Source organism: Sceloporus occidentalis, unplaced genomic scaffold (genome assembly GCF_023333645.1).
Source record: "Sceloporus occidentalis isolate IW3139 unplaced genomic scaffold, rSceOcc1.0.p SCAF_14, whole genome shotgun sequence".
In the NCBI taxonomy this organism is placed as follows: Eukaryota; Metazoa; Chordata; class Lepidosauria; order Squamata; family Phrynosomatidae; genus Sceloporus; species Sceloporus occidentalis.
In genome coordinates, this window is record NW_028316994.1 from 3,215,533 (window position 1) to 3,233,238 (window position 17,706).

The 17,706-nt window shown below is 44.7% G+C and overlaps 1 protein-coding gene across 1 annotated transcript in view; it reads right to left on the reverse strand.

The window, feature by feature from the left end:
• The window catches only part of LOC149303559 (progestin and adipoQ receptor family member 4-like), a 30,935-nt gene extending 23,021 nt beyond the window's left edge, over positions 1-7,914 (reverse strand). The window contains exon 1 of the mRNA XM_089480075.1: positions 7,728-7,914. Coding sequence (XP_089336201.1) covers positions 7,728-7,893 — 166 coding nt within the window. The 5' untranslated portion in view covers positions 7,894-7,914. The remainder of the gene's footprint in view (positions 1-7,727) is intronic.
• Between the last annotated feature and the right edge of the window lie 9,792 nt (positions 7,915-17,706).

Here is a 17,706-nt window from a genome sequence, read left to right on the forward strand (position 1 = left end):
ACACACCTTCAGGCCTGTTGGTTCTCTCCTTGGATTTCTTTCTTTGCACCTCTGAGGTGTGTAAGTATAATTCAAAGCTGCTGAGCTGGGTTGGCCAACAGTTACTCGGCCTCTACAACTGCCTTTCAACACTTTACACAGCGATAATTGCTCCACTGTTTTTTCCCAATGCTCTTTGCCCTCATTTGACACCAGCAGGGAAAAGAACAATTCTCTCCCTTACAGCTCTTGTTGACTTGTGTAGGAGCAGATACTGAAAGCCAGATATTGGAGTAGAAGACTGCTGGGGAGAGATATTTGTATACCTCTCTGCGGGACTGCAAGTTGGATGGAGGGAGGCACAGAATGATAGAACCTACAATGGTTTCCTGAAAGTCTCAACTTTCCTTTTTAAAAACAAGCAAGTGTGGTGTTTGCCTTCAAGTCGTTTCAGACTTATGGTGAACCAAAGGCAAACCTATCACAGGTTTTTTTTTGGCAAGTTTCTTCAGAGGGAGTTTGCCATTGTTCGCCTCTGAGGCTGAGAGAGTGTGACTGGCCCAAGGTCACACAGTGGGTTTCCATGGCCGAGCTGGGATTCACACCCTGGCTTTCAAAGTCATAATCGAATGCTCAAACCACTATGCCATGTTGAATCTCATGTCTAGACCTTATGGGTAGAAATATACACCCCAGAAGCAGACAAGAGGAATTGTACTTAGCACAATGAAGTGTGCTTTTTAAAACAGATCCCCACTGAATTTTTCTTTCTCTCACACAAACACCCACACAGAAAAACAGAGTCCTCATGTGCTTATTACATCACAATGAAGTATGCTTTTTAAAACAGATCCTCATTGAAAGTCCCAGTGGCAAGTTCGCGATCCACATTATGATCTTTGCCTGTTTGTTACCCCATATTTAGGGTTGCCCTGTATCTCTTATTACAAGGGATTTGAAGGTATGAAAGTAGGTACCTCCTGGGACTAACAGTTGTCCCTTATTAAAATGCAAGTCTATTTGAGGGAAGATTTTTTTTTTTAAACAGACTAAATCAAGATGCTCCCCACCCGATATTTTGGGGTGTGGGCCATTCATAAAGCTAGAAATGTGTGCATCATATAATTTATGGTTGTGGATGATGTAGAAATTTTAAAGAGAAACACATGGCTTCGTTTGGTATTTCATCACAAACTCACTAATAACTACCTCCTGGTTGTCAAGCCTGATTGTCATGAATCTCAACTGTCCTTTATTGCTGTTTTGAAAACCTGGCAATGCAACCCATATTAGTAGTAAAGAATGCAAATTATAAGTTTTCTTTGACACCTGTATCTTCATTGTTTTAAGCCAAGATACAAACTAGACACCAAACGGCCCATAATTCAGTGGTATCATACTGACTAAGCACCCCCAAGGGCACTGTGGGAACTGTGGATCCCTCCAGATGCTACTGAATTGAAACTCCCAGAATCTTTCATCATCTGTCATGTTGGCTATGGGCTGAGGCTGCTGGATGTTGAAGTCTAATAATCTCTGGAGGGCTACACAAACTGGAAGGGAGTGGATTTCTGGCAGCTCCAGTGGGCAAGTTCACCTGTACAAGATCCTACAACAGCAACAGTGTGATCCATTTGGAGAGCGATTCCCACTCCTGTCCTAGAAAACCTGTAAGAGGAGACAACACTGGGCTATTGGAGTCAAGGCTCTGGATATCTCTGAAGCACCTTGAACATACTAATATCTCCCCGGAAGTTAAGTGCTTCTTAAGTAGATCATGCCCAAAAGGAGAGAGTTGATGCAAGAGGTGTGTTAAGACTCACAAACACCCAGATTGCACGTCTTAGGTAATCAGTTTCAACAGATAGGTTTGCAATAGATTCTGACATCTCTTTTTACCCAATGGGCAAAGATGGTTAGCATAAACTAGCATTTGTCCCTTCCCAGAGCTTAGAAAAGGTAGCTCTTTGGACTGGAACTCCAAAGAACTCCTGGGGGATTCTGGGAGTTGTAATACAAAGAGCTACCTTTTCTAAGGTCTGCTCTGTCCCTCATTCAGGACAAGTCACAACCAGCAACTTGCTGAGTTCCGGACATGCAAGGAAGGAACTAGTAAAGGCATGGGGAAAATGGAAATAAGTATTAGCCTTATAAGGAAAACCAGTTTATTGGTTGGCTCGGGAGAACATTTCAGAAGTACAACCTCACAACTTCCCTTTGCAACTTCTTCCACAAATCACTGGCTGTCACTTTTTCTCTATTAACTCTCCATATTATATCAGGCAAATCAACTTGTCCACAGTGCGGAGATGTTCCTTCATTATTTCTCGAAGGGATTGGGGTATGTAGGGAGGAACCCAAATGTTTCAATTTTAAGAGGCACCAGGAAACCATATTCTGCTTCCCAATCCTGCTGCACAGGAACTGTGGTAGTGGCTCAATGGTGAGAGAAAAGCACTCTGCGCATGATCAAAAAGTACTTTTTTCTTTCCTATGATGTAAGAAGGGGAACATACATGGGCATATCAGAGGATATCTCACTCAGGTCCCCAACATGAACAAATGAATAAATAAACAAAGGCTGCCTCTGATCAGGCTCTGGGACACAGGAATAATTTCTTCACATGTTTTGGGTTCTGAATGCGAGTTAGGGCTGTAGCCAGAAATTTGTAGTACAAAGGGCAGAGGGATGAGGTATTGTGTCAAAACAATCAGAACACAATAAGAGATTGTTTAATGGATCTAAAACTGATTTAATTGTATTACTTCCTAGTGGGCAAAAGGGTCCTGCTTGTATAGTTTTCATTACAACTCTACAACTGAAAGGACTAGAATTGTTTTTGGGAACAGAAAACGGCACGTACATTTAGGAAGGGCTGCCCAAATATTTGGGGATGAAGAAAACAGATCTGTCTGAACTGAACCATAAAAGAAGTGGTGTTTTTTGTTTTTTTTAATTTCAAGACATCCTTGCAAACATAAAAGATAATTCATGGTAATAACCAAGACTCTGAGATAGGATGCCGTGGGTTCAAGTCCCAATTCGCTGGAGAGCACACCTGAAATCCTCAGAGATCCCACAACTTGCAATACAGGGAAGGGTAAGTGTGCCTTACAAGGCTGATGCAAGTTTTCATAAGGCAATGACTACGATGCACTCTGAATACTGAGAGAAGAAATATCTACATGCATAAATAGTTTCACTGTATTTTAAATAACCTTTGTATTTATGCTTTTTTAATATATAGTTTTTAAGCTGCCTTGAGACCAACATACAAATTCAATAAATAAATGAACAAATAACCGGTATTCCTTCTCCTTCATCAGCCTCAAACAGAGCTGCTCAGTGTGCAGCCCACAAGACGTAATTTATATCATGACCTTCCAGGTGCTCAGCAACTTCCTTGTTTGTACAGCCTCAGGTACACAATAAGAACAGAAAGTGTACCAAGTGTATCAAGGTGGTGGGTAGTGGCAAGACTGCAAAGGAGAAGATCAGGTCCCATTCAGCAGAATGAGCAGGAGCGTCACCAAGGATCACAAGGCTCACTTAACACAATTTGAAATAAGTAATAGAGATGCCATTACCTTCTCACAGCGGTTCCCAAACTTTGGTCCTCTGGGTATTTTGGACTTCAGCTCCCAGAAGCCCTAGCCAGCTTGGCCAACAGTCGGGAATTCTGGGACATCTGGAGGACCAAAGTTTGGGAACCACTGTAAAGAAAGGGGGAGCTACCTGTAAAACAAATGGGGCCAGTTTAAAATTACCCAGTTGTACCACTGACAATATGTGCCTGCACAGTGGAATGGTATGAGTGTTGGACTAGTATACCAGGAGACCATGGTTCAAATCCAAGTTCAGTCATGGAAACCCTCAGGGTAAACTTGGGCAAGTCACACTCTCTCGGCCTCAGAGGATGGCAATGGCAAACCCCCTCTGAAGAAACATGCCAAGAAAACCCTATGATAGGTTCACCTTAGGGACGCCATAAGTCGGAAATGCCTTGAAGGCACACAACAACAGGAACAAACCACCGACAATGGATTGGCAAAGTGGGCCGGACACATACACAAAATATCTACTGCAGACTAAGAATATTTTATTAGCCTTGTCCTGATCATTCATTTATTTATAAATGTACAATATTTATTACTACACGAATATCACACCTCTCCTCCAATAAACTCAAGGCAACGTACATGGCTCACTTCTGCCTCAGTTTGTCCTCACAACAACCCTGTGATGTAGTCCAGAGCAGACTGGTCCACCATCAGAAAGTGAATATCGGGGCTCAGTAAAAACTCAAACCCAGATCTCCTATGTCCAGTCCAACGCTTTAACACAAAAAAGCACACTAGCTTTCTTCTTATTTACAAATCTTCCATCCGGGGATCTCAAGACAAATCTGTAGTCATTTTCCCCAGTCTGTCTCCCCTCCAGGTATCACCAGGAAGATGGTTGCAATAGCGGCAGTTTGTGGCATCACTAACCCCATTTCCACATTGTTCACACAGTTATCTGTGGGGAAGTAGGCAGGGTGGGTTAGTTCTGTGGTTGTATACACAAGGCTGGACTCAACAACACAACAAGAGAACAGGAAATCTTGCATTGCCTCACTTGTCCCTTTCCCACAGCAAAAGGAGAAGTTGCTGTTGTGATGGAAGACAAATATTGAATTCCTCCTGCCCAAGCCAAAATAGGGCTTGCCATCAAATGTTTTCAGAATGTACTCCAAGCAAAGCCAGCTGAGCAGATTCTGACTAGAACCAAGGATAAAGGCACACTGCACATTTTGCCAAGACTGGTACTCAAGCTTAGCAATGAATGGAGGCGACATTCAAAACACACACACGCTTGGTTCCAGTTCACTTGGAACAAAGACACAAAAGATGAGTGAAGAGATGCCTTTGTGAAATCACATCCTCGGTTCTCCAAAGCTTTTGCATCCGGTGTACTATGTCTTTCAACCAACAAGGTGTTGATGGACTCTAAGCACCCCAACACCAGAGTGTGATACAGTGGTATCACACTCTGGTGGAACTCAGGAGATCCAGGTTCAAATCCCCACTGACCCATGAAACTCACCAAGTGGCCTTTGGCCAGTTATGCTCTCTCAGCCAGACCTACCTTGCACAGCTGTTGTGACGACCAAGTGAGAAGGAGCAGAACTCACAAGAGGTGTGCTATAACTTCAATAAATAATAGATATAGTGCAGTTTGACACCACTTTAACTGCCACAGGTGCATCCTAGAGAACCCTGGGATCTGTAGCTTTGTGGGGCACTAGCACTCTTTGAGAGGCAGTGTGGTGATGGTTTTGAGCATTGGACTAGTAGACTAGGAGGCCAAGGTTCGAATTCCAGCTTGGCCATGGAAACCCACTGAGTAACTTTGGATAAGTCACTCTCTCTCAGCCTCAGAGGATGGCAATGGCAACCCCCCCTTGAAGAAACATGCCAAGTAAACCCCATGATAGGTTTGCCTTAGGGTCGCCATAAGCCAGAAACGACTTGAAGGCACACAACATCATCAACAAGCACTCTTTGGCAGAGAAGGCTCAAGACCTTATAAAACTGCAAATCCCAACCCATAGGATAGTACTATAGTGATTAAAGTGATGTCAAACTGCATTACTTCTGCAGCCTGGGATCCACTCTTGAACTCAAGGCCTGGATCTGGACCCTTCAGCATCCCAAGCATCAGCTCTGCTTCTAAGCCTTGGCCCCTCTCTGCAAACTCTCAGCTGCTCAGCCACCAAAACACGCTCAATAAAAAGCCAAGAGGGGGAAAATTCCCAGTAAGAAGCCCAATTCCACCACCAGCTGAACAACTTTGCCCCAAACTCTGGCAAAGAAGAGCAGATGACTAAATCTCATTCCTGGAAGACTGAGATCCAAAATGCGCTGCAGAAATAATCCAATTTGAGACCGCTTTAACTGCCCTGGCTCAATGCTTGGGAATTCTGGCAACTGCAGTTTTGTGAGACAATTACCCTTCTCTGTCAGAGAGCTCTGGTGCCACTACAAACTACAACTCCCAGGGTTCCCTAGCACTGAGCCAGGGCAGTTAAAGCGGTCTCAAAGTGGATTATTTCTGCAGTGTGTTTTGGAACGCAGTTGCAAGAGATCCGCTGCATGTCGAATGGGGGAAAGGGTGCAAGGAAAGTCACCAGACCCTTCCATAGCCCAGAAACCAAATCCAATGGAGGGCTAGACGCTGAGGTCAGGGACAATGAAATAGAAGCGTTGTTGGGGGACAGAAGTGCCAAATGAAATAAGAGGGAACCCCAAGCCTTTTGGAGGGTGGGAAATTCATGCCTTAAAAAAAGGTGATGTGAGATCCTGGAGATGTGAAGCCAGGGATAAAATGTATCATTACTACAATTGATTATGTAGAGAGCCAACAGAGTGTAGTGCAGAGATTCCCAAACTTTGGTCCTCCAGGTGTTTCGGACTTCAACTCCCAGAAGTCCTTGCCAGCTTGGTCAACCATCAGGAATTCTGGGAGTTGAAGTCCAAAACATCTGGAAGACCATAGTCTTCCACTAGAATCACTAGTGTAGTGGTTTGAGCCTTGGACTGTGACTCTGGAGACCAGGATTTGAATCCCAGCTCAGCCATACAAACTCCATTGGGTGGCTTTGGGCAAGTCACACTCTCTCAGCCTCAAGAGGATGGCCATGGCGAACCCTCTCTGAAGAAACTTGCCATGAAAACCCCACTATAAGGCCGCCTTAGGGTCGCTGTAAGTCTGAAATGACTTGAAGGCACACAACATACACACATACACACTATTGTGTGAGAGCCAGTGTGGCACAGTGGTTTGAGCATTGGTGACTGTGGAGACCAGGGTTCGAATCCCAGCTTGGCTACGGAAACCCTACTGGGTGGCCTTGGGCAAGTCACACTCTCTCGGCCTCAAAGGATGGCAATGGCGAACCCCCTCTGAAGTAAGCTGGGCAAGAAAACCCCATGATAGGGTCAACATAAGTTGGAAACGACTTGAAGGCGCACACCACCATTTAGGATTACTACTAGCAGCAACGCAGAGATGTCAAGAGGGGAAGAAGTGGGGGTTCAAGAGGGTGGATGGAAGAGAACCTGGAGGTTCAAGGGTGGATGGGGAAGAAGGGGAGGCTCAAGGGAGGGAAGAAGTAGGGTTCAATGAGAGAAAGTGGAGGTTCAGGGGCAGATGAGGAATTAAGAGGAGGCACAAGGGGGAGGAAGAAGGGGTTCAAGGGGTGGATGGGGCAGAAAGTGGAGGTTCAGGGGGAAGAAGTGGGGGATCAAAGTGTGGAATGGGGGAGAAGTGAGGGTTAAGGGGTAGATGATGAGATAGGAGGAGGTTCAGGGGTGGAAGGGGCAGAAGGGAGTGGTTCCGGGGGGCAGAAAGTGGAGATTCAAGGGAGGGAAGGAGTGGGGGTTCAAGGGGGGAAGTGAAGGCTCAAAGGGGGAAGGAGTGGGGGTTCAGGGGCGGATGAGGGAAGAAGGGGAGCTTCAAGGGGGAGGAAGGACGGGTTCAAGGGGCAGAAAGCGGTGGTTCCGGGAGAAGAAGTGGAGGTCCAGAGGCGGATGAGGGAATAAAGGGAGGCTCAAGGGGGGAGAGGAAGGGGTTGGAGGGTGGATGGGGAGAAAGTGGGGGTTCCAGGGATGATTGGGGAAGCAGAGACTGAAGGGCGGTAAGAAGCGGAGGTTGAAGCGGCTGCCCGGGGCGGGTGAGGGGCGAGGGGCGAGGGGCCTTGGCTGACCGTGGGTGTAGATGTTGCCCAGCTCGTTGTGCAGGTAGAAGAGGCTGCGGAGGCATCCGGTCCCGGAGCTGATGGGCCGGTACCCGGTCAGGACGAAGCGGTTGAACTGGAGGTGAGGGGGGGAGCTGGCCCAGTCCAGGAGCCGGGGCCCCCCCAGGAAGGCCATGGCCGGGCTCCCCCCCCGGGGTCAGCTCCCGCCCGGCAGCCGCGACGCCCGCCTCGCCTCCGCCGCCGCCTCCGCCTCCGCCGCCGCCATCGTCCTCCGCTTCATCCTCCTCCTCCTCCTCCTCCTCCTCCTCCTCTTCTCGCTGCCGTTGCTGCTGATGCTGCAGCCTCGGGCTTTCCCTCACGCCGTCGCCCCGCCCACCGCCCTCATTAACATAATACATGCCAAAAGGCAGCCCTCTTTCCCTCCCCGCCAAATGCCGCTCGGTCCCGCCCGCTCATTTGCATAAATCCCGGCGCCGCACAGCCATTGGTCGGCTTTTCGCGCGGCCCTCGCCGAGATTCTATCCGCTAAGGGCACGGTTGGGTTACATTGTGTGTGAAGCTAAACCACGCCCCCTTCTTCCGCGCCGGAGCCTATCCACGGCCGCGGTGGAAAAAACGCAGCGTTCTATTATTAGCATAAAGCGAATCCCCGCCCACCCGGTGTGAACAGAGGGCGTCGGAGATTTGCATAACTGGAGGGAGGCCACGCTTCTTCCAGCTGGATAACCGCGGCGGCGTAGGCCCGATGGGAAATGGGAGCAGAGCGCGCCCCCTAACGGCGGGAGGGGGTATAGGCTTAATGTGGAAAAGCCCCACTGCTTAGAAAAAGCCTCCTTTGAAATTGCAGCAGCAGCAGCAGCAGGAGGCATTGATCCCTTCCTATAATCCTGGATGGGGATAATGCTGCTTGCATAAGGAGGTCCGCAGGCATTTTTATGATAGCGATGCCTGCAGCAAAGGCTCCTATCATACATGGAGTGTCAAATCTCAGAGATGCAAGGTGGATTCAGGAAAGGAAGGGGCACTAGGGATCACAGTGCAGCCCATCCACTCTCCATCCGGGGCTGGTCCTGCTGCATTTCGACATCTCTGTGGGCCTTCCGCATTTGCAGGAATTAGGGGCACACTACATAGCGTTATTATTCCACTTTAACTGTGATGGTCCCATCCCACAGAATCCTGTGATTTGCAATTTAGGGAGAGGTATTAAAAAATTCTCTGCCAGAGAAGTCTAGTTCCTCGCCATACTACAAATCCCGGGATTCTACAACATGCAGCTGCAACAACTAAAGTGGAACCGTAGTGCCATAACTGCGTGGTATGAAAGGGCTCCAATCCACACTAGTATTTTGGAGAAGGCAAATGAAGTCACAGAGGAGTTCCTCCACATTATTAATACAGTAAGCAACCCTGAGTGGGTTGGGATTGTTGTACTAATGTTTGTACACTTTGGAATTGCACCCTTTCACTCATATCTTGATCCATGACTCATGGCCCAGGCTATTTTCACATTCATAAGCAATACAATAGACACCTCCTTGCCTATGCAGAACATAAGAAAACCTAGTGAATGGTTGATCATTATGACAACATACATGTTCATTACTCTTAGTGCCTTATTAATCCAGCATGATAGTTTCTGCATTTGGGATCTACCTTTGGGAAGCTGCTGGGGTGCAGATGGAAGTTGGCCAAGGATCACCTTTCCAGTGTGAAAAATAAAGTTTCCTTCCTTCCTTCCTTCCTTCCTTCCTTCCATCTTTCTCTCTGTACAGCCATGGTTCAAAACCAGCACTGCAAGGAGCCAGATTATGTCTGCTCCTTTTTGATCTGGTCCAAAAGACTGGATCATGGCGCTGGAGCAGCTTCTGGCTGCTATGGGGGCATGCGTCATCTGAACACCATACCCCCACATCAGCCGGAAACCACTTTATTTGGACTGTGTATTTCAGGTCTTAGTCACTGGTTCTGTTGCTGAACCACTCTTATCAGGAATATGTTCCTTCTAATGTTCCATCGTAATCTACTCTCCTATAATTTACAACCATTACACCTGGTCCAACCTTCTGGGGCAGCAGAGACAGTTGATAAGCACTTAGAAAGGAATGCCATGATCCCTAAAAGTCAACATGGGTATCTCAAAAACAAGTCATGCCAAAGAAATCTTATCTCTCTCTTTGGTAGAGCCACAAACTTGGGTTGTACAAACAGAGCTGCAAATGAAGTGTCATTGTACCTGTAAATATTCATTTACAGCAGATGTGTTTCCATTCGCCCTTGAAGAAACTAGGGATAGTACTCCTTTGGTTGTACATCAAGTTACACAATGTCCACTGAACTGAACAGCTGTGCAGGACAAATACCACATAACTGCTTATGTAGGGATTTATACAATACAACACCGACATTCAAAATGTACTTGAATGTATGCTGTATACCCAGCAGGATGTTGAGATGCTGGAGCGCGTTCAGAGGAGGGCGACCCAAATGGTGAAAGGACTGGAAACCATGCCTTATGAAGAGAGACTTAGGGAGCTGGGTAAGTTTAGCCTGGAGAAGAGAAGGTTAAGAGGTGATATAATAAATATCATAATAAATCCTATCATCATCATCATCATCATCTGATAGCCCTGTTTTGAAGGGGAGTCATATTGAGGATGGATCAATTTTTCTTCTTCTGCAGCTCCAGAGAATAGGACCTGCTGCAATGTATGCAAACTACAGGAAAAGAGATATGACCTCAACATTAGGAATAACATCCTAACAGTAAGAGCTGTTCAACAGTGGAACACATTCTCTTGGAGTGTGGTTGGAGTTTATCAGACAAGGGAAATTGGAAGTATAATCCGATGGCAATCTGAACACAATCGTGGGGTTTAACATTACTGCTTGATAACCCACTACACACAAATTCAGGCAATGGGAAGTCAGTCCGAACGCAATCATGTGGTTTCATGTTATTGCGTGATAGACTGCCATATGCAAATTCGGTCAATGGCATGCTATTTTTGGGCAATGGGGAGCCAGTTCGAATGCAATGCGTATTCACATAATTGTGCAAAACTAGCGACTTTAAGTGAATGCGTTTTGGCCCCACTTTCTTTTCATTTGAATTTAACAGAAATTCCTCCCATTTGATAAACTCCATTGAGTCTCCTTTTTGGAGGTTTTCAGAGTCTGGATGGCCATCCGTCACGGGTGCTTTGAGTGTGTATTCCTGCTTGGCAGAAAATTGGACTGGATGGCCCTTGTGGTCTCCTCCAACTGTAAGGTTCTGTGATTTCTTTAAAAAGTTCTGACAGACATGGAAGTGATACCTGCTTCATTGGAAGGCCTTATCTGTGCAGCTAGGTGTATGTGGCATTGAATGGTTGACAGGACAGCTGGTACCCTTGGGCAGATCCCAGCACTCTGGCAGGGCCCATTGGCAATGCAACCTGCCCTGGATGCCCTTGCAAGGAATCTGTCTCTGCAGCCCACCACCAGAAACCATCTCACAGTGTATACCCAATGCAGCAACGCTCCAGGGAATTCTCAGAATTTTTACTCAGTGGCTTCTAGCTACCCATTCCTGCTGCCAGTTAAATTACAGCTGGAGGCATAGTAAGGTAGGATGGGCTCACGGCCAAATTTCTAGCGTTGCAGGAACTTAAAGCTGCACTTGAGCATTTAGTAAACAGTTTTGGCATCCAAAGAAAAGGATCAGGCAAAGGGAAAGCACTACCACGGGAATGCAAACAAAGCAAGTGTAAATGTTCTAGGTGTGAATGGTTTTCAGTATCTCATTCTCTGCAATGCAAGAAATTTGAGGACTGAAGGAAAATTTCATGGAGGGGGCCGAATTCTTGAGGGACAATGCCCTTATTCCCTACCCCTTAGCTATCCTTCAAGTCATTTCCAACTAATGACGACCCTAAGGCGATCCTATCATGGGATTTTCTGGGGCTGAGAGTATGTGACATGCCCAAGGTCACCCAGTAGGTTTCCTTGGCTGAGTGGGAAATCGAATCCTGACCTCCAGACTCATAGTACAATGCCCAAATTGTACTAGCTAACAATTGTTGTTGTTGTTGTGCCTTCAAGTCATTTCCGACTTATGGTGATCCTACATAAGGTGAACCCATAATGGGAGCTTTCCTGGCACATTTCTTCAGAGGGGTTTGCCCTTGCCATTCTCTGAGGCTGAGAGAGTGTGACTTGCCCAAGCTCACCCAATGGGTTTCCATGGCCAAGCCAGGAGTTGAACTTGGTGTTAAGCAGGTTGCTCATAATACACAGATGCTCATAGATGCAGAAAAAGTGGTGTGAAATCTGGCACGCTTCTGGGCTCTGGATGGAGTGTTTTTTTAATGTTTAATATTTTTATTTAATGGATCTCACCTAGCATTTTAGTATCAGGACTGCAGAGAGAGAGAGAGAGAGAGAGAGAGAGAGAGAGAGAGAGAGAGAGAGAGATATCTTTCTTTCTTTCTTTCTTTAAAACTGTAGGTGTTTTACTCTGCCAGAGTCTTATCTGCTTGACTGCAACAGACAGGTGAGATAGCCAGTGTTCTTGCTATTCCTTCACAGCTATCTTGCAAGGCTCTTTGGATCTTTGGTCCCAGCAGGTGTTACTAAAGGAGTAACTTTCTTGGCCTGAGAGAGATAAGCCCATTAGCCCAGACTCTGAAAAAAGCCATGTATGTGACACAGAAGAAGCCTATTGACAACCAGGTTGGGAAAGAACACTTATCGTTCATCGGTCTGACTGCCTCTGCCTGGCATGTGGATTTTCCTGGTTGCAAGTCGCTTTGGGGACCTTTCAGTTATCTCTGGATACAGCTAAACTTTGTGTTAATTTTATTTTTCACTGTGGGCAGCGGGGCCTTTGCTGGAAAGTTTTTGTTTTTAATGCTCAGGACTGGATAAAATAAAGTGTTCCCATTTCTTTGACTGATAAGGTATTTAACAACAACAAAAATAACAATAATAAATATCTTACTTGCATCTTCCCATGGATCAAAGCAAGGAACAACAATTAACAAATAACATCAGTTAAAAAGGCATCAGACTGAAGAAAGACACTCCATATAGCAAGCTTCCTGGTACAATTAGGGCCTTTGTGTATTACATAATTATAGCACTGTGATTCCACTGTAACTGTCACGGCTGCATCCTATGGAATCCTAGGATTTATAGTTTGGCAAGGCACTAGAGTTCACGGGCTGAGAATTTGAAACATCCCTCTCCAAACTACAAATCCCAGGTTTCTACAGGCACTTAAACTGGAATCGATGTGGACCCTTTCACACAGCACAAATAATGTTGTTTGATACTTTAACTGCAGTGGTTTCATCTTATGGAACCTTGGGATTTGTGGTTTCCTGAAGCACTGGAGCGCTTTAGTATTGTAGGCAAGAATTCTAAATTACTTATGACATTATAAATCCTAGGATTCCCGACTATAGAGCCAATCAGTTAAAGTGGCATCAAAGTGGAATAACTGTGTAGTGTGAAAGAGACCAAAGGAGTTCAGAGTTGGGGTTTCTTAGCTCACAATATCAGTTACAAGTGTGCCGGATGATAAAGTTATCTGATTGCTTTTCAAACCAGTTCTTCAGAAAATTGACCTTACCTGTAACTCAGTCTATTTGAGAAGTCTTAGTAGTCCTTTTTTTTTTTTAATGAATTGGGTTCAGGGAGCCCTTTTGTCACAGAACACAAGGCTTTGGTGGGATGTCTACACCAAGGTTGGAAAGATAAATATTCACCATCTGTTGTTCCACAGTCAGAAGATCTCACTGTTTTCTATTGCTGAATGAGTACTTTATAGATCTCAACATCAATGAAATATGGTCATATTGATGCATATTGCTAACCCACCTTAGTATCCTACATCCTCCTTCTCCCTTTTGTCTTTGTCTCCACCTCACCCTATTTTTCTTTGCAATCATGCTTTTGAAAATCCCATTGAAAAAGCAAGGTTTTAGCGAAGGCTTGCACTAACCACAACCAAAAGCTGTTTCTTTGGTATCCTACACCCCAAATAATATAGCCTCCAACATTTCACGTATTAAAACTGGGACAGGTGTGGCCAAGCAACATCAGAGTGTGGTCAAGATAGGAAAAGTTTATAATGGAGAAGAATACATAAGTTAAGAGAGGTGCAGCAGACTGCTTTTGCTTGAGGCTCCTGGGAAGGGCAATTTTTGGCTCCTTCCTTGCTTCTCCGTCCTGCTGAGTTACCTTGAGTGCAAACTACTTTTTCACACTTCAGTTTGCAGCAATTGAAGTAAGCTGAGGATGGAAGGGGAAAGTCTGAGGAGGAGAGAATAACTGGGACATTTAAAAAACAGCTTAAAAAGTGGGACAACCAAGGATTAACCAGGACTGTCCCTCCCAAACTGGCAAAGCTGGAGAGTATGAAATAACAGCAGATGAGGTCAAAGTTAAAAGTCTTCAGGGACTCTGTTCTGGTTTTGATAAAGCAGACTCTATTTCTCCCGTACCCACTTCTATTTTCTGTCAAGAAAAAAAAATAGGCTTATTTAAGAGGAAAGGCTTAAGATAAAAAGGATACTTAGGACAAGAGGCTACTGTCAGGATAGAACTTGCAGAAACAGAATGGTTTCCAGCTGGCAAAGGGGTCAGACAAGGCTGCATCCTCTCACCCAATCTGTTTAACTTGTATGCAGAACATATTATATGAAAAGCAGGACTGGACACAGAAGAAGGAGGAAGGAAAATAGGAGGAAGGAATATCAACAATCTAAGATACGCAGACAACACCATACTACTAGCTGAAGACATCACAGACTTGGAACAACTACTAAGGAAAATCAAGGAGGAAAGTGCAAAGCCAGGCTTATTGTTGAACAAAAGAAAAATAATGACTAGAGAATTTACACAAGTTCAACCTAGACAATGAGGAAATAGAAATAGTAAAATAATTCTCATACATGGGATCAAACATTGATCAGAGTGGGGACTGAAGTCAAGAAATCATAAGAAGACTAAAAATGTGGAGAACGGCTATGAAAGAACTAGAAAATATCCTAAAATGTAAAGATATACAATTGAGAGTCTGAGAGTCGGCCCTTTTGGGGGCAGATACCCATCATCCCCATCCCAGTTGCCATGCCATTATAAGGCATTTAGGAACTATATGTTCCAGTAGATCCATGCCCCATTCGTTGAGCTGGTTCATTTTCAAATGGAGACAAGCAAAACAGGTCCTCACCTCTCTGAGTATGTAAGCCAAACATTGGTATACTAACCCTGCACTGATCACCCTGCAGTGTCATTCATACAACTGCAACAAAAGTGAGCTTCCTTCTATGTACCCACAAATATAACCAGATCTAGAATGTTCATAGATCAGTGAAATTCTGGCAATGGCTGTCTTGTAGGCTTAATGGCATCATGACTTCCAGACCCTTTGGCCAGTTGCTGCCAGCTCACATCTCATCAGTGTATATATGGAGTTGGGATTCTGTGCTCCAGTAGCCATCACTTTACACTCATTTCCATTCAGTTTCCACTTACCATTTTCTGCCACTTTTCCCAGTCTAGGGAGATACGTTTGGAACTCTTTACAAACTATTTGTTCTCACCACACTCGTTTTCTGTTGTCCACAAACATGACCACCTCACTATGTGTCCCTAACTCAGGTTTTACATCAGTAGATTCTCTATGCCCTCAACTTGGTAGATATTCAGGTTGTGTAGTGGTTTGAGCACTGGACTGGGACACCGGGAGACCAGGATTCAAATCCTGGCTCAGACGTGGAAACCCACTGGGTAACTATGGGCAAGTCACCCTCTCTCAGCCTTAGAGGATGGCAATGGCAAACCCATTCTGAAGAAACTTGCTAAAAAAAACCCCTATGATAGGTTTGCCATAGAGTCAAAGGCACACAACGACAACAACAACAACAACAACAGGGTTGCCAGATCCCAGGGCCTGGCCCTACATTTCCATTCTTTATAGTTTATCTCCAGTTTGGAAACAAGGGTGTGCAATCTCCAGTTTTGTTAGGCTCAGCTCAAGGTAAGAGGAAAAGGGTTGACTGTAAATCTCCAGTTCAGCAAGGAAACCAGCAGCTTGCTATAATTTGTAAGGCTTCATTGATTTCTTGCTGCAACTTGCCAAAACTCTACAGTGGTTCTATAGATTTATTTAGCTTCCTCCCCTACACCTCACTGCCCAATTCTTGTGGCATTAGGGCACACCCTCCACACTACTTTGCATCTATCTTGTGCCCAAGACTTCGGACCCATTTTTACCAAGTTTATAATCTGAATACTAGTCCAGGATGACGTATGAGAACTTTCCCAATAATTCTGTTATCTGATATTGCGGAAACCAATGCTGGGCCTGCTGTATCCAAGTGAAGTGACTGGTTGTGAGTCTGTGTATGTACCTTCTCACTTGGGCTGCATCTACACTGCAGAATTAATGCACTTTGGCACTGTTTTAATTGCCATGGCGCAATGCTATGGAATTCTAATGTTTGTAGTTTTGTGGGATATTTAGCCTTCTCTGGTGCCACAACAAACTACACATCCCAGAATTCCATAGGATGGAGTCATACCAGTTAAAGTGATGTCAAACTGCATTAATTCTGCAGTGTGGCAGCAGCCTTGGGTGTAATGGCTATGTTTATTCATATGGCAGATTTTTCAGGGATGGAAATGAGGTGTTGTGGTCCTGATCAAGAGGAATATAGGATGTTTTCCCCCCTCAAAATAGAATAGCCACTGGTTGATTGTTAAATTAAAAGTCTAAAGTTCTATGCATGGAACATTAAAATTGGCCAGGGCTGAAGATGGAAACTTGGTTATGCCTGCTGTATGATTTTTTGCCACAAATATAGCTCAGATAATTTATGGGACCAAGATTTGGCATATGGTGGAGTTAAGTCATCTTGAATCAATTCAGGATAAATGCGTGCGTATGCTATTGAGCTTGCTCTCGTGTACCTTGGCTTTGTATATTTGGGCAGAGGTTGGCTTGCAGCCAGTTGATTTTATCATATAAACTATCTCTTTCTATTTTTAAAAACTGGACTATGTGCTAAAGGAATTGGTTATAGGATGTGCAACCGAGGAGATGGGAGAAAACGCTGAACAGAACGGGGGGGGGGGGGGGGGGAGATTTGTGAATTAATCTTCAGGAAATTTGGTTTTGATTCTTTGGCACTTACAGCTACTGAGCCTCAATACAGTCAGAAAATGATTAATGAAGCAGCTCCAGGAATATTATGCTGGGTTGGGCTCTGAAGTAACTGAGGTTTCCAAATTGTCTCAGTTTTCCAGTCTTAAAACCACAATATGGCAAAAAGGAATCATTTATGAAGCTTCCTCATCCCCTCCTTCATAAAACTTATATATAGCTTGGTGCTTTCAGGAAATAAAAACCAGTATCTTGGAAAGGAGTTATAAGAAATTCCCAGATACAGGTTGAGTCTGCCTTATCCAGAATTCTGAAATCCAAAATACTCCAAAATCCAAAACTTTTTCATGGGTGGCTGAAATAGTGACAATTTTGCTTTCTGATGGTTCAACTTCATTTTTGCCTTAAACTATTGTGTGAAAAATTACCTTCAGGCTATGTATATAAGGTGTATATGAAGCATAAATGAATGCCATGTTTAGACTTTGGTCCCATCTCCAAAATGTCATGTGTATGCAAATGCATCCTAAATCGAAGACACCTCTGATCCCAAGTATTTCAGATAAGAGAGACTCAACCTGTAATAGCATGTGTGTTTGTGTGTATATACTGTATTTGCATCCCCCCCGTGTGTGTGTGTGTGTGTGTGTGTGTATGATTTGTGTTACTCCTTTGACTGAAGATACAGTACAAAATTATGGATTTTACTATGACCCATGGAAAAGTCAAGGGTAAAACTTAGGGGCATGCAACAAAGAATCTAAAGGGTGAAGCAAAGTGAAATAATGACAAAGAGCATACAAAATTCCAATAGGCATAACTGTTTATGCTCAC